The sequence below is a fragment of the Protopterus annectens genome, chromosome 5.part0 (assembly GCF_019279795.1).
Source record: "Protopterus annectens isolate FY-2018-M chromosome 5.part0, PAN1.0, whole genome shotgun sequence".
NCBI lineage: Eukaryota > Metazoa > Chordata > Ceratodontiformes > Protopteridae > Protopterus > Protopterus annectens.
Genome location: NC_056735.1, coordinates 149,435,257 through 149,462,786, shown reverse-complemented (window position 1 = coordinate 149,462,786; position 27,530 = coordinate 149,435,257). Strand labels below are relative to the sequence as shown.

Sequence of the window (27,530 nt, the reverse complement as noted above, 5' to 3'; positions counted from 1 at the left end):
AGAGCAGATGGATTTAATGGCATCAATAAGTGGATTTACTGCCATAAGCAGATGCTTTTTTTAACCAGGGTCTCCATGTGTATTAAAGGGATTCATGATTATTTGTCAAATGCTTTTTGTCTGACAGATAAGCAGTGAAAAAAATCACTGAAAGCCACTTTCAGCATACCACACTTCAAGCTTTTTTGCAGGGAGGCAAGTTCTACACATTACCCAACATATACATGCCTACCCTACAGTCATACAACAGTATTAAAAGAGTGACATCATATGCTTGCAGGAAGTGACTTTCAGTGAAAAAGCCATTGTGCTGCTCTCAGCTGGACAAGCAGAGATCACCACAATCACATTACCTATTAAAGTACCCTTGTAAAACATTGACTATCTAATGGCATTTTGTATTGCTGAGGTCCATTTTCTAAAGCCAATTAACTGCTCATAAACTGAACTCTCTGCACTAAACTGCTAGACAACATCAACCAACGGAGACCATGTTATCACTTTGGTACACTAAGCAGATTGAATGTCTTCAAAGTGGAATATGATGTTATTAAAGTATTGTGTAATGGACATGCATGATGTTTTTAAAGTATTGGGTAATTAAATAGCAGCATCTGTGATACAAATGTGCTACTAACCTTTGATATAAATGAGAATACTTGATTCCATAAATGAATGCAGGAAATGGGGAGCAAATGTGGAAAACCCTGAATCCTCTGAGAGCAAAATGCAAGAATCTGCAGTTTTAACAAAATTACACAGGAAGCAGTAAATGGTACATTAATATATACAATTTATTTCAGTAGGAACTAAGCATATTTGATTTTGCATAGATTAGCAGGATAAACTTCTACATATTAATTAAAACTTATAGATGCAATGCATAGCAAACTGTGTCCTTAAAAAGTGACCGAGATGAATATCTAGAAACATGATCTGCTGACTCAAAGAAAGCTATTTAAGTCTTTCAGTATCCATTGTTTTTGTAGTACTGTGCTCGGGCCACAGCGTCATTGGCATAGTCATTTCCAGTAGTACCGATATCCATGCCATTATATGTCTGGACATTTCCAGCACCTGCATTATACGCAGAAATGCCACCTGGGAAAGAACAAGGAAAATCCATTAGAAGCTTACTACTTCTGTGCAAAACAAAAGCAACATCTTCACTACTCTATTAAAATAAACTTTTTCACTGTACATCTAAGAAACCTATTTTAATATTACATTTATGGATGGAGTTCGGTATTTCTATGCCATTGCTGAGTTTTTAGTTCCGTACCTATTTTAATGGTGACAGTTCAGAAATTTGAAAGCAATAAGGTCATCATAGGTCAAATCCAACATACTTAGCCTAGAACTGCTGGGTGAGTCAATATTAATGTGTCTCATAATCTTCAACCATCATCCTGTGGGTAACAAACTTTAAAAAGATGTACCATATCAGTTCTGAACAGTTGACTGTGCTGTTAGTCATCAAATGCTTACTCCGTTATACATTTTTTGAGTTAATATTTACTATTGTCCTGTCTGTGTTTCTGTTACCTGTTCTTGATAATGAGCCTTTAGCAAGTGAAGTGCTGAGCTCTGAATAAGCTCTCCAAGAAAAGTAAAAATATGAATCTCAAAACAGGAAAAAAATACCCCGAAGCAATTGCTTTAAGTATAGGTTTAACAGTAAACCTGGTTGTAGAGGAAATCTACAGAAAGTACTTAGAAATATTTCATACTACAAAGTTCTGTGAATTAAATATACATAATCCATTTATAAGGAACCATTTCATATATATATATATATATATATATATATATATATATATATATATATATATATATATATATATATATATATATATATATATATATATTGTTTATAAATATATTCAGAAGCTGTTCCAGTGAAATCTGAAAGCATCTTTGTAAGCATGACATTTTCTTTCTGAAACCAAACCTAGCTGGAACATGTAGAACTCCAGACGTACAGGTAAACTTCAGGTGTACTACGTCATTAGACTTCATCTTCAGTAGCATTTGATCAGTGCACTGAAGATAATGTGCCTCTTGCTTTATTCTGTTATACATACCTCTCAACTGTACAGATTTTCGCCTCATATTTTTGGCCTGTTTTTCATGAAATAGTGGTTTTCTGGCAAATTAGTGGCAAATCATTAAAGATCATTAAAGATTAATGTGGGAAAATAATGACAGACATTTCACTTTCAGACTTCACACTCTTCAGAAGTTTGTCAGAGCAATATTTAAAAACTGTCCCTATTTTTGGGCCTCTGTCCTATTTTATTTATGGCTTTGTCCAGATTTCTTGCTCTAAGAATTTGAGAGGTATGGTTGTGCAGACAACTTTATACTTTTTCAAATACCTTTATTAAATTATTACTTATGACATAAGTAAGCCTACATTTATATAAAAGAAAACAAACCATGTTAATATGATCACAGTTACAGCCAATATATATCATATACATTATTTTATACAATTATCATCACTCAAATGTTATATAAATTACTCAGTTCCTGCCTTCCCTTAAACCTCACTCCACCTTTAAAACATTCTTCATGTATTCTTCCCACAATTTCCATTTTTTTCTGTGTAGTTTGCTTCTGCCCTTTTCAAATGATCCATTTCCAGTTCTTTTATCTCTGTTACAATATTCACTGCTTAAAGTACAGTTGGTTTAGACTCTGATTTCCATTTTCCTAGTAATTGCTTCTATGGCAGCTACCAGAATTAAACATAACAAGGCGTTATTATATCTAAGCAATTCAGATCTTATGTTTTTGTCAGAGCACTCTGCTTGGGGTATAAAAAAATACCTCAGCAAACACTTCCAAGCAAAAAATCCTAACTATTCTAGACTTTGTTGCATATTTGGGAGCCATACATAAATCCTCCCATTGTTTCTTTCTAAATTGCTCATCCAATCTCTCTTCTCATTATGTTCTAACCTCTAATTCCTATAGTTATTGTGCAATGTTTTATATGACCTACTAATTATCCCTTTTTATCAGCATTTTCTGTTCTAGATTCAGCTGCAAACTCTACTAGAGCAAGTCCTTCACCTAGGATTCCCCTATTCCTTTTTCTTTGCCTATAATCAGATATCAGTACCTGATAGGAAAGGCAGTCTCTAGCTTGTATTTCAAATGTCGTGTTGGCCTCTTCCCATTCTGTTGCCTTCCCCTGTCTAGTTATTTGCTCCCAATACCTTGGTTCCTTTGCCAACTTTTTCCAGGAAATTCCAGCCCCTCTTGTTATTCTCTTTACCCCTAATTGCAGTCATCCCTATTGGCAGAATCTCCTTCCCTGTTCTCCTCTTGGCTTAGTTCTTAAACTACTTACTGCTACTTTATGAATATAATATTCTCTGTGACTGTTGTTCTCCTTATTGATCCGCATCCAAAATCCTGTTCTACTCTTATTTCTTAAATTTCTTCCCTGCTTCATCATCATTCCTTTTCACTCTGAATTATAACCTTCTGCTTACGTTATGTATATGAACCTTAACTGTGTAGCTCTGAAATATCCTTTTAAATCAGGTAATCCTAAACCACCTTGTTTAATTGGAAGGATCAGCTTATGCCACTTGACCCTTGCCTTCTTCCCCTCTCAGATAAAAATTCTTCAACTCTTTATTACTGATTACAAGTTCTCCTCTGGTTGATAAAGTATGTGTGACCTGTATATAAAATTAAAGGAACTAAAAACATTTTCACTGCTTATATCTTGCTATCCATATCTTCAAATAAGAGCTTCCATTTTCTCACTTTTTTATTATTTTTAGTTTAGTCTCTTCCCACATATCCTTAGCTGCCATAACAGAAGCCTTTTTAACCCATACCTGTAAATAATTCATTTTATCATGTCCCCATAAATATGGTATTGCTGAACCATGTTATTTTTGGGTACATAGCTTACAGCTATAGCATTTGTTATGTCTGCATTAATTTTATACCCCAAAAACTGAAAATGTATCAGAAAGCTCCACAATAATGAGGTGTCCTTTTCTGATTTTATCGGGTGCAAAATAATATTGTCTGCGTTGTTCTTGATTACCATACCAATTATATCCTTGAAGTTCTGAGTCCCTTATTTTCTTTGTCAATGGTTCTAAATATAAGACAAGTAACAAAGGGGAAAGACTTCACCCCTGCCTGATTCTTCTATTCAGATATAACTTATGAGAAAAGAACCCTCCCACTTTAATTATTTCATCTGATCCCTCATATATCCTCCTAGTTAATCTTATTATTGTATCAGAGAATTGAAATGCTTTAATTTCCCTACTTATAAACTCAAAATTGCTCCATCAAATGCTTTCTCTGTTTCAAGACCCACAAACAGCAGTGGTATTTTCTTATATTCAGCTTTCTTCTGGGTTGTTATTGTTTTATTGTTGTCAAATGTTTGCCTCCACTTCACAAAGCCACATTGATCCATATCCATCAATTTCGGCAATACCCTTGCCAATCTTTTAGCTATTACAGAAATAAACACTATTATCATGGTTTAAAATTGAAATGGGCCTATATAAAACTGGGTCTGAAGAGTCTTTACCATCTTTAGGTATTACTACCATCTTTATGTATTACAGCCACCACAGCTTTCTTCTAGGATGCTGCTGCTTCCCCCTTTTTAAAAAAACTGTTAAACAAAACCTTCCAGATCGTTATGACTTTTTTTTTATCCTAACTTCCAAACTTCCACAGGAATACTATCTATTCCTGGAGACTTTTCTGCAGATTGATTATACGTCAATGTCTTAGCTCATCTTCCTCTATCTTAACTGTTAATTGTTAATTGTATTGTTCTACTCTATCCTTAGCATAGTTGTCTTCCATGAATATTTCCATTTGTTCTTTACTTTTTTATTAATTTTCACATTTGTCTGCTTTATAGAAATTTCTATAAAATTTCCGAAATATTTTTAATGCCTCTACAGAATCTTATTTTTCTTGTTATAGGCTCCCTAAGTTTGGCAACAACCCTTTCTACTTTCTGTTGCCTAAGACATTGTGCTAAGAGTTTTTGTGTTCTGGAGTTATTGTCATAAAACAGTTGCTTAATAGCAGTCTTACAAAACTCATACATATTATCCAGAGACTCCCTTATTTTCTCTTTAGCACTCTGCAGTTGCATCTCTTCTTGTTCTGTAAGATTGCCCTTATTCTGCAATACTTTAACCTTTGTTAGCCCCTCTAAATAATTCTTATTACTTCTTAACCATATCTCTTTCTTTTATTTCTACGTAACTTTTAAACTCCACTTTCATTTTATCCCACTCACTAGCAATAACTTGAGAAGAAATTTCTATCTTCTCAAATACTTCTTGAATAATTTTCACTACCTATTCTCTTAGTTGTTATTGGCACATGATCTGAAATAGTTATTGGATGTGCCAAAGCTTTCAATTCAATGCACATGTTCCTGTAAAATATCATTTATTTCTTGTCTAGGCCAGTTATTGTACCCTGGGGAATTTTATGTAAATTCTCTGAGTTCCTGCTACTGAATTAACATCTTCAATATCAAACACATTTCTTTAGAAATCTACCTCCTTTTCTTATATTTTCCCTTCTAGGTCCCCCAGATATATCCTCACTGCTCAAATCAAATTCCAGTCCCCACCTATAAATAGTATTCCCTGCTGAAACTAATTATTTCTCCCAAAAGTTTAAGCTCCAAAATAGAAGATTTAGATGTAATATAAATACATGCCTGTGTAGTCCTCCTCCTTTGCCAGTAGCCCCTTACTATCACAAATCTACAATTACTATATTTTTTGTTTTCTATCACTATTGGAGCTCCTCTATTGATTAGTACAAGTACATATCTTTTCCTTTGTCCCTCATATTCTGTTAAATATCCATCCTGAAATTCTTTATCAACTTCACATGTGCACTTCTTTCCAGATGTGTTTCTTGTAGCATTGTTATTTGCACTCTGCATTTCTTAGTATAATTTAATACTCTTACCCTTTTTCCTATGCATGTGAGGCCATCCAATTTCCGAAATAATATTTTTAGTGTAGCCATTATGATAAGAAGTTACTGTTCCCACCGATTATATATGACAGCTTTTTCAACTATTTCTAGCTTTTGAGTTACACACACACATTAATGTTTGGCAGGCTGATCTCTTATGCATTTATTTCCTTCATCTCTATTTCAACCTATGTCACATTTTACAAGACTTTGTTTTAATGAACACCCTTGGAAAAAAAATACCACCAGAACACCCCCATAACCCATTAACTTAAAACAAACACACAAAATATGTATATCTTCAAATAATGAAGTTTAACCTTCCTGATAAGAACAACTGCTCTAAACTGACAGCTGCACACACAGGAATAACTCAACCTATCATAAAAGTTATCCATGTTAAGATGTATGTTACAGCCTGGGCTCCTACTTACACTAATTGCTATCTGTTCTTGTCTTGTCTTCATCCCCCCAATGTGAAAAACAGCTTATATGTTTTCAGAAGACATTAAGCTTTAGTCTTAAAAGTGTTCCAGTTTTATTGCCTCCCCCTATAGTGAGCTTATCTCCATGGAAACACATGTACCAAATGTACAGCTCTGAAAACCTCTCAACTTCATTGAACATTTATTTGCCAAAGGAAAACGTTTCATTATATTCATTGTCCTCTTATTTACCAGCTTACAGAAAAACTTACTATTAGATTAAGCCAAGGGCATTAATATTGATATTCACTCATGCCAAAGCAAAAGAAAAACATCTCAACTATACATATATTATAATTTGTGCACTTTTACACCCCATCTCCCACCTCAACAATTCATGATTACAGCATATTAAATTAAATATGCTTTTGCCAGCCTTTCTTCTCTTTTTACAATGTAATGCCTACATTTATTAAAACTAAGAAAGGAAGAAAAAAAGGCATTTGTTTGTTTTATTTATTTATTTATTTTTGTCTTCCAGTTGCTCCCATTAGGGGTCGCCACAATAGATCAATGGTCCACAAAACATTTACTTTACTTTACTATCTTTAGTATCTTTATCAAGTACAACAAAAACTGAAATATTTTACTATATAACATGCAATTTATATCTTGAAATGTCCAATAGAAATACTGTTTGTATTACATAAAGTTACTTTTCTTTTTTAACTCCTTCCCTTCAGTGTCCTTCCAAATAATATGACCTGGGGCATATACATTTCAGGGGTTCTGGCATGTAGATCGCGAGACAAATGCCCGTGAGCTACATTGCCGAAACTAGGAGGCCGCAGCACCTCTAGACCGTAGAGCGGTGCTGCTGAACAAAAGACCCGCTGTGGTAACCTACGGCGTTAGGAAAACTGACAAATGCAGACGGCCCCTAAAGTGTAAACGCAGGCTGCCAAGTGACAGTGTACACAGCCAGCAATGGTAAACTGATCGAAAAGACAAACGGCACATCGGTAGTGCCACACAAGTGAAGCAAACACATACACAACAGTATCACTTACCTTCACAGCCCCTGTTGAACACAAAAACACAGCAAACGGTCCCAAAAAAACAGGAAGTAAAATCCACATTACAAAACATACAACACAGCACAGCTAACCCTGAGAACTGGTGCATACAACACTAAGTCATGTGTCAGGCTAAGACCTTAAAGGGATATACACTTTAGTTGCAGACTCAATACCCCACACACAGTACAGCCTAATGAAACAACAGTCTGTGCACTTGGAGGAATCATGTCACAGCAGGAGGGCTTTAGCATAGGACCAACTCACATGAGAGGCATGCCTGCAACAAACAGTACCTGTCCTGGTAGAGCCCCTGGGTGCAGTGTTAGGTGGGAACATGCCAACCTGGTCAAGTATGGACTGCTAACCCAGTAGCAGGACATACAGTAGCATTAACCCACCACCCACACCATGGTAGTATATGTCCTGCAGGTGTAACCAAACCCATCCATTTGTCCCTGCAATAGGGGTGTACACACGTACGCAGTCCCATGTAGGCAGACAAGGGTGCAACACACAGGTACCTCCCTATGTAACTTCTGCCACTGAAACTGAGACTGGGCCCAACACCCTGATTGGCCAGCAGCAACAACTGGGAGTTAAAGGGGGCTGGTGCAGTACAGTGAGAATCTGTGCTGCAACTAGACTTTGTAGACACCTACCAGAGTACAAGCATATGGCAACACCAGGGTTGTGTTAACTGCAAACAGTGACACTATAGCAGAAAAGCAGTCAGAGATGGGTAGAGTGCACACAGCTGTACAGGGCCACTGTGGCAGACAGTGCTACTACACACGGTACAAGACAAGGTGTTGTACAGCGAGTAACCCACCGTCTGGAAGGGACTTGCTCCAAGGCTGGTTGTATATCCCATTCCCAGCTAGAATGGCTGAAATGGATACCAAGAGGCCATCAACAAGTGCTGCTACCATGCTGGAATCTATGTATCTATATAGCCCCAGTCTGTTTGGCAACAGATACACCACAGTGCCCAGCCAACATGGTAAACCAATGCTGGTGGTTGAAGGGTACCTCTACCATTTGAAATGTGAAGCACCACCAAAACGGTACTGGGCATGTATCGAGCGGAGAGTAAAGGCGTGCAGAGGACGTGCCATCACTGTACACCAGGAAGAGGGGGAAGAACTGCTGAAATCACTGCCACACCAGCATGGCCCAGATGCAACAATGGCCCAAGTGGCTACACTGCGAGTAGAACGTAACCGGTAATGAATTGCCAAACTTGGTAATGCAGAGTGTCCTAGGCACAGCAGATGACAACGTACTACAGGAGATGCCTTGTCATGCAACACTTCGGCGAAGCATAACCAGGGTACAGCAGCAGGCACGGGCATCCATGGCTACACCTCCAGCAACACTTGTGGATATTGATGTCAGCCAGTATCCACTCCGTAGTGGCAGCTTCATCCTCCGTAGAAGGTTGGATATGGATGGGACAGATTCATTGGTTCTACTTACTACTACACAGAATTTGACAGATTTGTGCAGGTCCGACATCATTCTCGGAGATGGCACCTTCCCCACATGGGCTGATATATGTCGTCAGCTATATACATTACATGGATGTATTGGCACCCCCACCTCAACAAGGATTGTACCCCTGGTGTACTGTCTCATGACACAGAAGTCGGAGTCTGCATACACCACTTTGTGGGAAGTACTGAAGGGTATGGCTGCTGATCAGGGATGCACTTTGTCTCCACAGTATATTATGACCGATTTTGAGAAGGCAGCAATACATGCCAGCTGGAAGGCATTCCCTAGGAGTATTCTGAAGGGATGCCTATTCCATTTTGCACAGATCATCTGGCGTCAGATCCAGCATCATCACCTTGTCGCCCTCTATGGCACGGACACTGCATTCTCAATTGCCATCCGCAAGCTAATAGCGTTGGCATTCCTACCATTGGATGATGTTGTCCCTGCATTTCTGGACATTGTGGCTTACCTTACCGGAATGTGCTCAGCCAATTGGTGTTTTTCGAGACCATCATTATGTACGAGGCCGACCATGCAAGTATGCATCCCGCTGTTCAGCACAGACACGAATGCCATCGTCATACCCTTTGCGGTTTTGGAATGTGTCTGATGTCTGAGAAATGGACTTCCCACAGACTAACAACCAGGTGGAGGCATGGCATCATCGGCTGAAGGTATTACTGGGACGCCCTACTGTACAGCTAGCCAACCTTCTGTGTGTTCTGCAGCAGGAGCAGAACCTGACTGATACCAGACGTGAATCTCTTCTGAGGGGGATGCCTGTAACACTGCGTAGGAAGGCTATTGTAGTAAGGGAGCGCCGCCTAAAGCACATCTTACAACATAAGTGTGACTACAGTGATGTGCAGGATTTCCTCCATGATGTGGCACATTTCTACAAGTTGTGATACTGTTTGAGTTTAGTACGCACCAAGCACTACACACATCACATTGCATATTCAATTAATAAAGGCTTTGCCCATAGCACACAGGTTCCATGGTACCACTTTCATGCCCACGTGGCATGGTATGCCAGCCACATGTTCCACTGACAGTTGCACATGGTGGCTTCTAAGGGGGTGCACAGTGTATCACTGTGGGGGTTGTATGTGCCACCTGTGGTTAGGGTGTAGGGGTTTCCTCAATTCTGACAGGGAATTGTCCACAGTCATTTGTCACTGCAGCTAATTTGTTATCCTGCCATGTGTCCACATCCAGCTGTCTGACAGGTGGATGTCGCACCGTCTAGGTGCCTGAATCCACATTTCAGTCCCCTACTAGTGTAACAGTCAACAAAAGTCCAGTCTTTCCACTTTTTCTTGTAAAGCCATATTTCACAAATGTGACTGATGCTTTATAGTCTCACATTTATTCACTAATATCAGTGTTGCTGATCTTCTTTCTGTTCATCGCCATTCCTATCCCCAGGCTCTAGTTCAAGTCCAAGGTACTCCTGATTCTTTGAGTCAGTGTCTGTACTTTTTTCTGTCTCTCAAGCATTTTCCTCTGGACCATTGGAAAATGTTGCACTGGTAAAGTCTCTTTATAAGCTTTATTATAAGAGAAATAAGAAGCAGAGTCCCCTTCTGTTTGATGGCTCACTTTTTTTGACAAACTTATGTATTTTTTCTTTAGCCTGTTCTTCATCAAAAATGATTTTGATCCTCCAGGAAAAAAAAATATTCTGAATACAGCTGGATAAGCTACATGAATCTTAAGCCTGCCTCTTGACATCCCCTGATTGGTGGGCTAAATTTAATTCTCTTCAGTCTGGTGTACAGTGAATAATCATTTTCCACAAACATACTACTGTCTCCAATTTTTAATTTGTTGCCCGTTTGCCACAGGATCAATTCTTTGAGAGTATGATTACATCTTTACTATTACAGGTCTTGGCTGCTTTCTCATGGCGAGGTTTGTGTCATACACATAATGTGTCCTTTCAGTTAACAAAACTTGCTGTGGAATATCAGTCCAGTTGCTTATTTGTGCTTTCCAATTTCTGTGGTACAGCCATGCTCTGTCCTCTAACTCTACCATTTTTTGAAACAGCTCTTCTTAGAGCAGCATCATACTCAACCAGCCTTTTCTTCATTTCAACCTTTATCTTTTTGTAGTTTTATCAGTTCATCTAAATAGCACTGTTTAAAGCTTTTTTATTTTTTCCAGCATTTTGTTATTTGAGTTGATATATTCCTTCAATGTTTCATTTATTTTAATCAGCTCTGAGCACATTTGATTTACAGAAGAGAGTTGATTATCCAAACTAATTGGGACCTAGGGTAGTTTGGATAATCAAACTGTTCAGATAATCAAATATATAATTGAAGCGGATAAAAAACTTCTAAAAATCTTGTTTTTTTCTGCATACAGGAATACACTTTTCAACCATTCAGTGATTCCAGTGGACAATAAAGAATATTTTTCACAGATGAGCTGGTTACAAGCTCAAAAAACATGCTCAAACAAATACGTATAATGTTTACATATTCATTCAGTCTTTATGATTTTTCTTACCAAGAAACTTTGGAAGGTTGTGTTCGGATAACTGACTTTTTGGATAATCGACATTCGGATAATTGACTCTCTACTGTATATTTTCCTATATTATTATTTATTTATTACTTATTTGTCTTTATTTACCAGGAAAGTCCAACTGGATAATACCCATTTTCAGCAGAGGCCTGGGGAAAAAAGCTCCATTTGCTTACATTGCATTACACTAAGTTCTAGTTAATCACAGAGCAGTTACATTTCTACACATACAGTAGTTACATTTATACATTCTAAGATTTTACAAAGATAGAAGTTAGTAAAGAAACAGCCCATGTGCATCTTAGTGGATTATACAGATATCAGTTATGTATAAAAATTGTTTTGTCATTTCAGTGAGAAGTTGAGAATATTCAATTTAAGAAGAGTATTTGGAGACTATCATTCAGCGAGCACAAAGCTGTAATCTGGTGATGAGCATGTGCAGGACCAGGTTTGGTTAAGATGTTCCTTAAGCAGTGTTTTAAAGCTATTGAGTTTGTCAGAGAGTTTTATTTGAGTGGGGATACTATTCTAGAGTTTAGCAATGTATTGGGAGTAGAGTGAGTCTCCTGCAACATTATTTGACTTATTCGTGAGTAGTAAGAATTTGTTGCTAGAAAGGTGTTCCCTTGCTGGACAGTAGGGCAATAATGCATTTTGCAGTGCAGGGCATTTTTCTGGATGATGAATGAGTTTGTGTGCTGTAGTTAGTTGTGAATATGTAAGGTAGTTATGTAGTTCAAGCAGTTTAATTGCTTTAAGCTATGATAATGGTGGGTCCTACAAGGGATATTGTGCACTGTTTAAGTTTGTTAGGATAGGAGAGGCATTTAAGAGATTTGGCAATAAGATGGTGGTAGCTAGAGGTTTTCTTGCAGTATCTGTAAGAAATCCATTGATTGTATAAAGGGAGCCTAGTTTCTGGGGTGTAGATTTAATGTTGTGCAGTATATACTTGTCATATTTGAGATGGTCATCTATAATAATGCCTAGAAGTTTACTATGAGTTACAGTTTCAATGACAGTATTATTTGCTGACTTTATAGTTAATGATTGCTTTTGATTTTGGCAACTTTTTGAGGCAAAAAGTGTTAACTTAGTTTTCTTGGGGTTGACTAGGAGGTTTGATTCTTTGAGCCAGGTTTCTGCAGAAGAGAAAGATTTTTGGGCAATGTCTTTGAGCTTATTTAATGTTGATGCTGCACATATTAATGCTGAGCCATCTGCATACTGAACTAAACTAGCACGGAGAGCGGAGGTGTGGAGGTTATTAATAAATATATTAAATAGGAGAGGACCCAGGATAGAACCCTAAGGGACACCTGTAGTAACTGGCTAAAAAATGAGTATGTTTGTTGCCATTAATGCTTATTGCCTTCCAGATAGGTAACTAAGAAACCATGACAAAGAGTATTGTGAAGATCCTACTGAGGAGAGTTGAATGAGCGGTTGCTGGTGATAGACCGTATCAAATGCCTTTGACAAATCTAAGAGCATGGCGGACACAAGCAGACCATTGTTTCTGTATTGGTTTATTATATTGGTAAAATGCAGTAGAGCAGTAGTGGTGCTGAACTGGGGCCTAAAGCCATGTTGTGCTTGAGTGCAGGTTATTTGAGGTTAGGTATTGCATCAGCTGAATATGGATGCATTTGTCTAATATTTTGGAGAGGGGGAGAGAATTGCTATCAGTCTGTAGTTATTAAACTCAATAGATGTTCCACCTTTGTGCAGTGGTATGATGTAGAATTTTTTCCACAGTGATGGGGCCTATATTTCTGCTATGGACCTTTTAATTAGTATAGACATAGGGAAGGCTATGACTTCTGCAGCCATTTTTAGGTAGCCTAATGGCAGTTGGTCTACAGCTATGGAAGTAGTTTTTAGTTTAAGGAGTAACTTCATTATGAGCGAGATGGATACTAGACTAAAACTGAAGACCTGTGGGTGGCTTTGGTTAGACACAGGTAAAGAGAGGGTGTCAGATGTATTAGTGTCTAAGAGACATAATATTGATTGTATAAAGTAAGAAACTGTGTGGTGATAGAGTCTTGTCATATTGTCTGTTTTTGGAGAGGGTGTGGTGGTCTTGCCAGGGTGGAGTCATTTATTTAGTGACGACCAAAAATGTTTTTGGTTGTTTTGATGTTTGTCTAGTAGGTTGGTACAATATGTTTGCTTGTCCTGTTTGACATGGAGTTTTGTAATGCTTCTAACATGTCTAAATTGTTGGAAGATATTTTTGAGCTCTATTTTTATACCAGTTTTTTTAGGCCTTGTCCCTTTTTATCATGATTTTTTTTGTTTCTTTTGTTAGCCATGGTGCCGGGTTGGATTTTACAATTTTATTACATACTGCTGCTAGATTATTTAAGGTCTCTAAGAATACATTATTAAAGTGTTATACAGAGGTATCTAGCAACATTGTTCTAAGTACATTCCAGTTTGTTTTACTGTTTCATTGAAAATATTTTTGTTGAAATTGCTTGTATTTCATATTTGATTACAGATAATATGTTTATCTAGGTTATAATGAGTTCTAATGGCATATGTTGGTATGTGGTCACTTACGCTGAGAGCCAGCCTACTTTTGTCAATTTGTCTGGTTTGTTTTAAGAATCTAATCTAATGTTGAGTGTCTTCCTGAAGTTTTATTGATTCTAGTGAGTGTGGTTATTAATTGTTGGAAGTTGTATAAATTTATGGATTCACTGGAGGTAGTGCAATTTATGAGTTGCCTGTCTATATTTAAATCTCCATGTATTATAGTTTCATGGTTAATTTGTTTGGATATCTACTACATCATGTTTTCAGCAGTATTAATGTTATTCCCTGGTGGTATAATTGCTGTTAAACATGTAATCTTCCTATTGTTGATTTTAGGAGTGTTTTAGAATGTCAGCATTGTTAAGTGGGGTAGGGTGATGGCTATGGAGTTTTTATAGATGATTGCTACACTCTCTGCATGCTTGTTATGTCTGTCATGCCTGAGTATATTTTATCCTGGGAGGGTAAGCTCATTATCCTTTATTTCTTTTTTTTAACCAGGTTTCAGTAGCTATGATTACATCAAGAGTATATGTGGCAAGGTAGGCATGTATGTCATGGATTTTATTTGATTGTAAATATGGGTACTTAGTTTTGAGATATTTCTAAATAAATAAATCATATGTGGTTTGTTTGTAGAGATAGGGTGTTATGGAGAAAGGCTGGGTAGATGTTGATATTCTTTGTGAGAATTAGTTGAAGTCCTAAGTATTTGAAGGGGTGGATTTGATAATTCATGATGAAAGCCAGTAGAGGGAGGAATAGTAAAATAATCTGAGTTAAGGACATCTTATTTAACTTCCATTTTATTTTTGTTGTAAATTGGGATTAGAAAATGTTAGGAGGGTACTGGGTTGGTTGTAGAGGTGTAATGTGATAGTTATAGTGGGTAGGATGGTTTGAGAGAGAGTCTTGGGTGGTAAATTAAAGTGGGTGTTACTATTGGGAGTAATTCTTTGTATTGCTTTTCTTCTGAAGGGAACTGATGGTATTGGTTTGAGGAATATGCTGGTGGTACTATGGAAGTATAAATATAGAGTAGAGTGGGTGGGTGGGAACTGGGGGTAGGGTAAGGGAATGTAAGGAGCATGAGAATTAGTGAGGGTGAATGAATCAGGTTGAAATCTTGGCAAACAGACAGAAAAATAATCAGTGACTGGATTTAAACAGCCACAAATCTGCAGAGATAGATAAGTAAAAGGAACAGTGCAGTTTAAAAAACCTCTGTTCTAGTAGATGAAGGTTTTGATTTTGTTATAAGACACACTTTTAGTGGGAGAGTTAATCCAATATCACCTTGATCTGACTAATGGTGATATACAACAGTAGAAATTGTACTTGACTGAACTGTGTAATGGTAATGAAGTTTCTATGGACTTTAAAATGCTAAGTCCAAAGGCACCCCCCACTCCAATGGATCAGGAAAACAATGAAAAAATAGTCCAGAATGCAGGACTGCAGCTCTGGAAAAATACTAGCAGGGAAACAAAAGTGATTATACAAGCATCTGGAGCAAAGGAGAAAAATAACTTAAGGAAAGGTTACAGTGGACTGTTAAAAACAATGGAGCACAGTTGAAAGAGGAAAGTACCAATGGGACTGCTGTGGTCTAAGAAAATGGAGCTATTATAGTGTACAAATTTCTTTGATATAGGCTGCCATAGTATTTATAATTTACAAAAAAAATAGCCGACAGACTGGTGTACAACCTGCAGACTTCACTTTTATATGCAGTTCTGTTTGCCTGTGGGAATGCTTCTATAAAAAAAAAGTAAAAACACACTAAAGAGACAGTTGAGTGCACTGAGTCAATGGTAACTGTGCATAAATACTAGCCTGAGTTGAAAGTGATGTAATAGCTGTCTGGGCTAAGGGGAAATATGAAATGAAGGGGGGCAAGGGTGACTTCCTTGAAGGAATGCAGTTTCACTGAATAAAGACAAGAGGATATAAGTGATGGGAGTAGGATGTCTAGAAAAAGTGAAGAAAATACATGAGAAAAAAATAGTTTGAGTAAAAGCAGTATGAGTAAATGTTAGTGCCTGTTAGTAAGTAGACAGTAAACGCTGACCAGCAGGATGTCTGTGGAGGAGGGTTTACAGACTAAGACTATTTCTTACAAACTAGGACACTGAAACACTTGTCTTTAGACTAATCATTGTGCAGGCTAAAATACATGCAGAAAAGCCCCTAACACTTACTTAAAGCACAAGGGCAGAGGTGGTACAAAGTTTATCTTAAACAAATGGTGGGTAGATTGAGTGGACTTAGACTGCTTTTTGTATGAGCCTGCTGTGTGTATGCTTTAGGGATGTTTCCAGTGAACCTGTTCAGAAGAAATCCAATTAAATTACTATCGGATGAACTATATGCAACAGAACACTGCCACCAGTAAATGCACTGAAATTTTAAGAGGTTTCTTAATAAATATAGAAATTAATTTCTGTAAAACAATTGCTGGGATGGGGCTACTTGGCTTACCACCTTAAAAATACATCATCAGAAAGAAGCAAACAGACCAGTACTATTTGTTAACACCCTTATAAATTAAGGAAATTAATTGTTCAAAAAGCAGCTTTTTAGCATCAAAACATCAAATGAACACCAAAAAATTAAGGATAAGGCAGGAAAACCTTTGGAGAAATAGCTCTAAACCTCAAGCACTTTAAACTGAACAGAAGTTTTAGCATGCACTTACTTTAAATCCAGTTCAAGTATTTTAACTTGCCTTCCAACAAGCTTTTTGGCAATGAAAGGTCTTGATACTTCTATGAGATCTCTATAGTTTAGATTACCTTTCTAACTTACTTAACACCAGCTGTAAGAGTTGTGCTAATAATTCATTCCTTATGAAACACAGTAGAATTCTGATGACAAATATTGGGCACCATTACAAAAATTGCTGACATAAATCAAATAAAGTATAAACAATGGTTACAAGTCATACTTAGTAGAAAGTACATTTACAGGTAGAAATTTGTCTTAGCAATATTGTCTGCAAGGCACCAGTCAGATATACTTGCTTTACCAACTGATTTGTGTTTTAACATCTACTTCAAACATTTGATTGCCTTTTATCATATCCCCTGTAACTCCCTTGTACTCTGCTAGAGAGCTAGAGAGAGAGAGACAGAGAGAGAGAGTGGTAAGGAAGGAATGATGGGAGAGTGTGGGGTGAGAAGTATAAAGCACAATAGCGGGTGAAGCAGTAGAAAGAAAATACATGTAAATTACCCCAGAAACAAACAGGCTCTGTGTAGTTAACCTTGGTTACCCACCTTCTCTCAAAGATCAGCAGAACAATTAGAATGCAGGACTGCAGCTCAGGAAAAATAATGACTCAGAACTGAAAGTGGTTACACAAGCATCTGGGGCAAAGAAGAAAAAAATCTTAAGGAAGGGAGACAGTGGACTGTTAAAAACAATTAACGGAGCACTGTTGAAGGAGACCAATGGACTGTTGCGGTCTAAGAAAATTATTACTGGAAGCTACTTTGCAACAAAGCTGGAGCTTGAACTGCGTTTTGCTGAACAGCTGCAGGATTCTTTCCAGTCAGTGTTTTCTCTTTGCCTTTTCTAGATGATTTTCTTTCAGGCTCTAAGTTTCTTCTTTGCTGGCATTTAGGCAGTGTACTTACTAGCCAGTAACCAAACTTACTAAAACTTGGAGTTTCTGCCCCTTATCTCTCAGTTTCTTTTTTCACAATGGGAGAGCTGAAATTAAGCTGTTGATCAGTGTACAGTCATCTTGGAATTTTCCCAGACAATTTTCTAATTTCTGTTACTGATATTTTATCTATATGTTTGTTTGTCTGTTTTTGTTCATCATTTGTTGACTGGGTAGGTGAACTGGTCCAAAGAAAAGCAGCAATCCAAAAAAGCAATAAGCAAAGGTAATCTACAATAGTAAGAATAAAACGTTATAATATAATTTACAATTTTAAAATAAAATGTATAAATATGTATTTTTTTAAGCAAGCATACTAAGTAATGTAGGATTATAGTGCAAAGTGCTTGAAAATGATATTTAAGATAAAGATTCCTAAGAAGTCTTAAATGTGAATTTTAGTATATGCCAGGTAAGTAGAGATGAAGAAGAAAGGCTAACCATTACTAAGGAAATCATATAATTCCAGAAAATATACTGAGGTAGTTTAGTAGTTTTGCTTTAATGTCACAAAAGTTAGGAAGATTTCTGATTTTGCTGAATAGTAAGTTTCAAACAGTAGAATAAATTGTGTAAAAGGCTCTTGTAATTATCTATACTATAAAGGGAGACTGTGTTAAGTAATGATGCAAGCTTGATGTGTTCTTAAGTGGAAGAAGTGGGCGGTAATAGCTAGCTTAAGTTCTATTAGATAGTAAAAGGAAAGAAAAAGTAGTCTGTAAATGGTAACTGGAAAAAGGAAATGGCTTCTTTCAAAACAAGGCCAATGAAGTTTAGGCAGTTGTGCATTCTAGAATCAGAAAGATGAATGAAGTAGCAGATTTTGTCTACCGTCATTTGAAATTGTGTGCCTTGCCTATTAAAATAGTTTAAGGCGTATTCTTGCTTCAGAATGAGAACATTCTAACAACTTGTTTATGGTTTTCTGTCATTAGTTCACCTGTTAAGTCCATGGCGTATTTTAAGTTGGCCTAAAATGTATAAACCAGAGTGGAAACATCCTGATAAATGGATAAGGAGGGATTAGGCTGGGTTCATAGATATTTGTAGGTGCCAAGAGAGGAAAAATAATTCTCCTCTAAATTTTAGATGTTAAAGAATAGCAGATAAGCTTTCTGGCTGGTCTCAAGAAACATGGCATTGGTTTCAGCAGGGATGACAATGAGATGTACTTCTGAAGAAAAAAAGCAGATTTTGTGATAATCAGTTTGCATATTAGATTATAAGTTAGAGTAGTTTCTTGAACTTTTAAGAGGCAAGAGATCATCACTGTAGAAAACTGCACTGATCTGAGGGAAATCAGAAGACAGATCATCATAGTGAACAATGTCATTTCCTTACACAGTACCCTGGGAATCGGTTTGCAGAATGGCAGCGGAAGACCATTGCAATATTAATGTGCCAAAAAGGCTGGTACATGAATATCTGGCTGTCCTACCATTTATGAACCTATGAACCTATTAGTGAGGAGACCTGTTAGGAAACACCAAGGTGACAGGTGTAACCAATCAAAAGATGACTCAAGGGTCAGTGAAACGCAACAGCAGATTAATAAAGCGATAAATAATTGGCAGGAAAAACATTTAATTCAGCAGGCATGTGTAGTTGGATCATAAGGGGAACTAGGTCAGAAAATCACCAGAAAACAGTCTGAGGAAAACAGGAACATTACCTCTGGAGGATTCACTTTGCTAGAAGTCATACAGCAAAATATAACAAATACATTGAATCAAGTAAAAAAATAGTACTTTAAACTCTAGATAGATTTTTACACAATTAAATAAATATGAAAGTATGTATGTATCACTTACAACAAATTGTGAATCAGCATTTGAAAAAGCAGAGCAACTAGATAAATGTATTCATAACCAAAACCTCAGGAATGGTCCAGAAGGTAAATAAAACTAATAACAAAAAAAAACTCTAGTCTTGACACAGAACACTTTATTAACTCATGTAGTTCAATGATAAATGTATGCATAACCAACAAAGAATGCATTTCAGTGTCAGAAAGCAGAAATGGGGCAAATTTGACAGCTAAAAGGAACTATAAACAGAAAACAATAATCTGACATCTGTTTAAAACTAAGAATCTTTAGCACACAAAGAGATTGGGGGAGTAATGTAGATATGTTGATGATACAGAAATAGGTTCATACATATTTACTGGGCATGAATTTAATAGATCATACAAGACCCTAGAACAGTTTCTTAATTGCTGCAACATTGTCTGGTTAAGTGACTTGCTCAGGTACACAGAAAGCAAATAGAAGCTGAGGCAATCAAACCCTGGACTACAGGAAGGAACTCATTAATAGCTAATAGCTCATAACCTTACTTCTATGTGCTGCCACACAAATGATTGATAACAGCATGAAAGGAATAGAACTGATATACAAAGAGAAAGGTGTAATAAGGAATGGAGGAAAGGATTACAAATATGAAAAAAAACACATTGAGGTGCAAGAGAAATCAGGAAAGCAAACGCAATGTGCTTGAATATTATGTGATTTTATTAGTCCCCTTATGAAGTTACACACACACACACACACACACACACACACACACACACACACACACACACACACACACACACACACACACATGCATTTATGCCAGAAAACAAAACAGTTGAGCAAATAATATTTCTGATGCTTCTAGAAGGCTGAGAAGGTTCTAAGTTTGGCTGTGATCGTTTCTTCTGGAAATGCTGAGGTTGGGATAACCAATGTAATCAGAAAATCAGTTCTTCAATATTAAATCATGATTAATAGCATCATTAAGACTGAGAGCTGGCATAATTAATTAATTTCAGTCTAGAATCCTTTACCAAAATACACTGGATCTAGTTATGGGTCAGTAACTTTTAAACCCAATTTAACATTTAGAGGGGAAATTGTATTAGTCAGGTAGCATGTCAACTCATAATTACTGCTGGGACTTGTTTTTCTTCAAAATATTAAATATGGCCAATGGACTTCCTTGTAACAGCACCATATACAATGTTGTATATTGATGGGTGGAAATTACTTTGCAGATTCATTTCCTAGTGATTAGTAGTTTGCACCTCAGTATTTAATCCAAGTTTTTATCTTCATCTGCCATTTTGTTAAATTGTTGTCATGGAAGAAAATTTTCATCAGACGGATTGGACCTGCATCCCACATTTACTACATTTACAAAGTTTGCTATAAAGGAGATGTTCTTTAGAATATTGCTGCTTACTATTGCAGCGTAATAGACATTTTGAATTTATTGAGAACTCTATATGACAAGCATATGGTTACATCCTACTAACATGAACATATGCATTCTAATAATATAAGCATAACCTACCTTTCAGCTGCTGATTTTTGGTCCATTTAGGGAATTTCTTCTGAATTGCATTAATCATATTTGTGAGAATCTTTGTTGCCTGACTGATGTGTGTTTCACTGTCCCAGGCTCCTACTGGCGTGTGATAACGTTTATCAACCTTTATGGTTAGATATAAACAATGAAATGCATGTTAGTTCTTGACAGAAAAATCAGAACAATGTACATAAATAGTCAAAAGTTTAAAATTACTAATGGGGTACAAAAAATGCTCAAAATAAAATGCAAATAAAAAAATCATCTTCTGATGTGATTTAGAGTAAAACTCAAATGCTGAAAGTTAAATACTGCTATTATTGTTCTGTTTCTCACATGGTTAGGAATGTATTCAGCAACAATTATTTATACTGCAAATGTTTATCTTGCCAAATCTGATTTCCGAACAATCCTAGCAATTTCCCATATGTATTCATTTTCATATATTCCTAGTTCTTGTTTACTACACGGTTTAAAACTAAGCAGTGGCACAGATAAAAGAGCACATAAAATGTAACCAGTAAATGTGATAAAAGATATAAACTAGCAAACACTCCCATCTAGTTCCATCCCCAAACTGCAGCAAAGTCTCACTTCGAACCTAAAGGAACTCTCCGCTTACGTTCAGACTGCCTGTCTATTGAAACAAACAAATGTAAATGCAACACCTGTCATCATTATCACCTAATTTCTACAACTCACCTAACACTCCACCAGTTTATTCTTCCCTCACTGAACTCTCCTCCTGCTGACAGCACAAAACCTGTATATGTACATATATATGTATGTATATATTTATGTATGTACATATTTATGTATGCATGTGTATATGTGGTTACAACTTAACATTGCCTTTATATCCCCTTAGACTTCTTGCTTAACCTATTTCTACAGTTAATCTTTCCAATACATCTCCTACAGGATTGCTAAGACTTTTCTGTTGTCAGAAAGGTGTTTAACAAGCTTTTGTTAAGCACCTCTCACTGCTGTTAAGTTCTACTCTCACACTAGAGCATTAATGATAATCAGTAGCCACCACAGAACAGCAGGATGTGCAAGAAGGCTGAATAAGTGTTTAATATGTTTTTAACGATCTTTGTGCTTAATGTCCTTCCTGATGCTGTTTTGTGGTGGATGGTGGTCATGAGGCAGAGCGAAGTGTGTTACAGCTGTCAAAATTTTAAAGCAGTTGTCACAACTACAGTCTTTCTCTCTCAGACTATTATAGTGCATTGGAGAAGATGAAACTGCATGCACTACAAAGTGTTATTATTGAGTTTTCTGATCATAACCCTGTTTTTGTGCTCCTGACATGCAGGGCTGGCCTTGTGCATAGACACACTAGGGAATCACCTATGGTGCTATGCTTGTGGGGGTGTTTTTTCCTATTTATTTAGTTATTTTATAGAGTAATATTTTAGGCAGCCAGTGAAAGCTCCAAAACCTAAGCTAATGTGATGCTAATGTAATTTACCAGGTAGAAACCGGGCAGTGAAATGTTGCACAAGCTACAAACAATCAATGCGATATTCTGGGAGCCCGAAGTATTAGGACTGGCAGTATTCCAGATACAATAAAACTAGGCTATATAGAGCCACAATCAAGTCCTCAGGTAGAAACAGGTGTTTTATCTTGCAAATATTCTTCAACTAGAAAGAAACAGACTTTGCAACAGCTGTCGCATTGCTCTTGACTTTTGGCCATAGAGGACTTAAGAATGGGAATTTTGGACAAGAAACTCAAGCCTGCATAAATACACATTTGAAGGCCAGAAGTTCAAGTCACTGAGGGTAGACTGCTGTGGTATCCATCTTGGTAGTACGGGGCTTGAACCAGTTACTGAGCATCTGATTGTGGATTCAGTCAATAACAATAGGATGCAGATCTGCTGACAGCATCCAACTGGAAGCGACAGTATTGCTGGGTGCCATCATGGTAGTAGCAAAAATGCATACCTCCCCCTTAATGAATTCACCAAAGGGCAACAAATGCAGCAAGTAGAGTGAAAAGGTAAGGGCCAGGATGAATCTCTGCAGGTCACTGCAACCAAGAATGAAGTACAAAGAGGTTTTAACACTCAGGACAGCCCTTTGTGAAGAACTGAAGGAGTAGCAGGCAAATGCATGCAGAACTTCTCCTGAATTACCTCTGTAGTTTGATAACCTACCATATGCTATCGCTGAATTTTGATTGGGTTGGGTGTACATTTAGTATATGTGTGCTGATTTAATAAAGGATAGTTTTGAAAGCTAGTACGTACATTTTATTACCTTACACATAATAATATTTCTTTAAATGTGCTAGTGAGACAAATTTATTATTTGACACTGTTTTTTTTTTTCTTTTAGAGGCATACTGAAGATAAAGAGCAGAGAGATAAAACTGATCAACCACAGCATGAAGTTATGGGAAAGAGTAGTGGAAGCTAGATTAAGAATGGAGGTGATGATTAGTGAGCAGTAATTTGGTTTCATGCCAGGAAAGAGCACTACAGATGTAATGTTTGCTCTGAGGGTGTTGATGGAGAAGTATAGAGAAGGTCAGAAGGAGTTGCACTGTGTCTTTGTGGACTTAGAGAAAGCAAATGACAGGGTGCCTAGAGAGGAGTTGTGGTATTGTATGAGGAAGTTGGGAGTGGCAGAGAAGCATGTAAGAGTGGTACAGGATATGTACGAGGGTAGTGTGACATTGGTGAGGACTGCGGTGGGAGTGACAGATACGTTTAAGGTGGAGGTGGGATTACATCAAGGATCAACTTTGAGCCCTTTCCTGTTTGCAGTAGTGATGGACAGGTTGACAGATGAGATCAGACAGGAGGCCCCGTGGACTATGATGTTTGCAGATGACATTGTGATATGTAGTGAGAGTAGGGACCAGGTTGAGGAGACCCTGGAGAGGTGGAGATATGCTTTAGAGAGGAGAGGAATTAAGGTCATCAGGGCTAAAACAGAATATATGTGTTTAAATGAGAGGGAGGGTAGAGGAATGGTGAGGATGCAGGGAGTAGAATTAGTAAAGGTGGATGAGTTTAAGTACTTGGGATAACAGTTCAGAGTAATGGTGAGTGTGGAAGAGAGGTGAAGAAGAGGGTACAGGCAGGGTGGAATGGGTGGAGAAGAGTGTCAGGAGTGATTTGTGACAGACTGGTACCAGTAAGAGTGAAAGGGAAGGTCTGCAAGAGGGTAGTGAGACCAGCTATGTTATATGGGTTGGAGACGGTGGCATTGACAAAAAGGCAGGAGTCAGAGCTGGATGTAGCAGAGTTAAAGATGTTAAGATTTGTACTGGGTGTGACTAGGAATCAGTATATTAGAGGGTCAGCTCAGGTTGGACAATTTTTTAGCAAAGCAAGAGAGGTGAGATAGCTTTGCTTTGGGCATGTGCTGAGGAGGGATGCTGGGTATATTGGGAAACGGATGCTAAGGATGGAGCTGCCGGGTAAGAGAAACAGAGGAAGGCCTAAGATAAGGTTTATGGATGTGGTGAGAGAGGACATGCAGACAGTTGGTGTGAAAGAGCATGATGCACAGGACAGGAAGAAATGGAAACAGATGAGCCGCTGTGGCGACCCATAACAGGAACAGCCAAAAGAAGATGATGATGATTAGTAGTAGTAGGATCATTATTACTACTCAATCATTTTCAGCAATTGGTTTCTGCAACATTTCAGTATGCATCTGTTAACAAAGGTCTGCTTCTGTGATGGGGGTACCTTCTGTATGAAGTTTGAATGTTCCTTTTGTTCTCATGCTTGTTTTCACTAAGGTCTCTAATTTCCTTCAATGTTGAAAGAGACCCTTCTTTGGGAAGTTCACACCCTCTCTCCATTTTTAACAGAGATAAGCTGCTGCTCAAACTGACCTGCACCTAGATAGAAATGGATGATTGGAGCTTTTCTCCATGGCTCTCCATTGTAAATGGATTCAACTCAGCTAAATGTACCTAGTTAATACAATTAATAAACTCTTTTCCACAAAACAAGGTAACTTTGCACCATTCTGCAAATGTCACCATCAGGGTTAAGTGCTGCAAGTGTTTATCATACTGTCCTTTTTCACTTCATTTTTAAAGGATAACATGCTAACAACTCTGTGACTATGTTTGCTGAAATATTGCCATATTATAAATCCAACATGCTAAAATAACATGCATGTCAATCCTTGGCAGAATATGTGCTGGAAATGAACTGGGTTAAATGAATATGATGAATTTTTGACATCCTGTTAGAATTCACTTGTATTTTACAAAAACTTGAATTCCTTTTATATGCTTTTTGAAACAGTTGCACTGTACTATGGCAATTAAACGACATTTTTATCATCAATTGAATGCACATGAATAGATAAAAAGAATATTTCAGTCCTGGAGCTAATATAAATGAGACACAAATCACCCCAACAACAAACACAAAACTATTAGGTGTGGAAATTGATAGTAATCTAAAATTTGACATACACATAGCCCAAACAATTAAAAAAGTTAACAAAAAGCTTGGCCTCCTATACAGAAACCATCAGTTTATCACAAAACCTACAAAAGCCACCTTAGCAAGGACTCCTCTTATCCATTCTCCTTTATGCCTCCCCTATCTTAACTAACCTTCGCCACACAGAACTAAGCAAACTGGAATCCTGCTACAATAAGATTGCCAAGTTTGCTATAGACGCTTCTCATAGATCCCATCATTGTTTAACCCTCAAACAGCTCAACTGGCTTGAGTTTCCCCAACTACTCCTACTCAACCAACTATCAATAGCTCACAAGCTCTACTACTTTCCCAACAAAACCCCTGCACTCCAGGATCTAATTCACCCCTACACCCCCACTAGAACCCTAAGATCAAGTTTTCAGAACGACATAAATGTCATCAAACATAAGAATGATGCTGGTAAATCTCTCTTTGTCTATTGCCAGAACCTGGAATTCACTTCCAACCCACTTAACTGCCACCACCTCTACTTCCCAATTTAAAAATCTTCTTAAAACCCACTACACCAATAACTGGCTCTGCTCATGTTACTCCCCAGGTTAGTCCATACCATTGCACTGTTGCTAGGATTCAGCTATGAATCAAAAGGTTCTCCCCAAGTCCGACTTGCAAAACCAATTAAGTGGGAATTAGATTACTACCACATATGTTAGACAATGTGAACCTTTACGATCTATACACTAATTTATTCTTAACATACATGGCTTTGTTTTCTTCTTTACGACTAATTCTTTCCCCTTTAAACTGCAGTAGGGCTGGGAGCCTTCTCCCAAGACCTACCTATCCTCATATGTAATATGTGTTTTTTTTTTTTGTAAACATGTTTTGTACTATGTTTCCATATTCAAGACTGTTTTTAGCTACTTATTTCTGTATTGATGTTTGGAGCTTTTCTCCCCAGGCCTTCGCTGAAAATGGACCTGTGTCCAGTCGGACTTTCCCGGTCAACAAATGTATAATAAATAAAAAATAAATAAATAAAATACCTGCATTAGTCCAAAGCCATTTCCACCATCACCCCATCCATTCTTTAGAACAGCTCCGGCACGGGATTCTCGAGAGATAAGTGCTGCAATCACTGCCCCATCCATACACAGCTTTGAACCAACATTTTCAATCATGGTTTTGTACTTGGCCATTCTATTTAGATCATTTGAAGCAAGTTTGTGTGAAGCCTTCACTCCTGTAACATGCAGCATAAAAGGCAATATTGTCAGTTACAGCAATTGTCTGAAACTGAGAGTAACTGTGAGATAAAAATCTAATCATCTAGTTTTGTAAGCAGCAATAACAATTGTTTCTCAGATACATACTGCTTTTCAATTTCTACATGGACTTTTTTAAAGAATGGAGTTTTTCCTTCTGTTATAACATACACGCGTTATTTTAAATTCCTGAAAAACATTGAGTCACTGTATGTTGATAAGGTATGTACGTAGTCTGACAGCCTTTTATCTTGGAAATGTTATGTACAGATTCCGACCTTGAATAAATCAACAGTTAAACATCTACAAGGTAAATACCATTTTTATTGTTTCTTTATTTCATTATCCTATGAAGTCTATTTTATTTTTTAGGCAGAACATTCTTTATGTATTGCAAAACTGCTGCTCTTTAACTGTTGTGGGTGGGTTTCACACAGGTTCCAGAATATTAACTGTTGAGCCTGTAACTCCTAAGACAGCAACTCAAACAGGAGTCCATAAGATCAGTGAAATAATGAAGTATTTGGCTTTGCATCTAGACTGTGTCCAGACAGCTGAGACAGACAGACAAACATAGTTATATTGGCTTGGTGCTTCATGAGCAGTAAACACTTCATCATGTTTACTTATATAACTTATTTGGAAAAATAAGGAATGAGAAATGCATGGATGGGGTTGGGGGAGGAGCTTAGTGGAATGTGATGGCATGGATTTAATATTTCCAGTGCAGCAAAG

The 27,530-nt window shown here is 37.3% G+C and overlaps 1 protein-coding gene across 1 annotated transcript; it reads right to left on the bottom strand.

Moving 5' to 3' along the window:
• Window positions 1–773: 773 nt before the first annotated feature.
• On the bottom strand, window positions 774–26,789 carry LOC122802134 (lysozyme g-like). The gene is made up of 3 exons (XM_044071815.1): window positions 26,577–26,789; window positions 21,087–21,225; window positions 774–1,101 (listed from the first exon to the last, which is right to left on the bottom strand). The coding sequence occupies exons 1-3, from the start codon at window positions 26,787–26,789 to the stop codon at window positions 968–970; spliced, it is 486 nt and encodes a 161-aa protein (XP_043927750.1). The 3' UTR covers window positions 774–967.
• Between the last annotated feature and the right edge of the window lie 741 nt (window positions 26,790–27,530).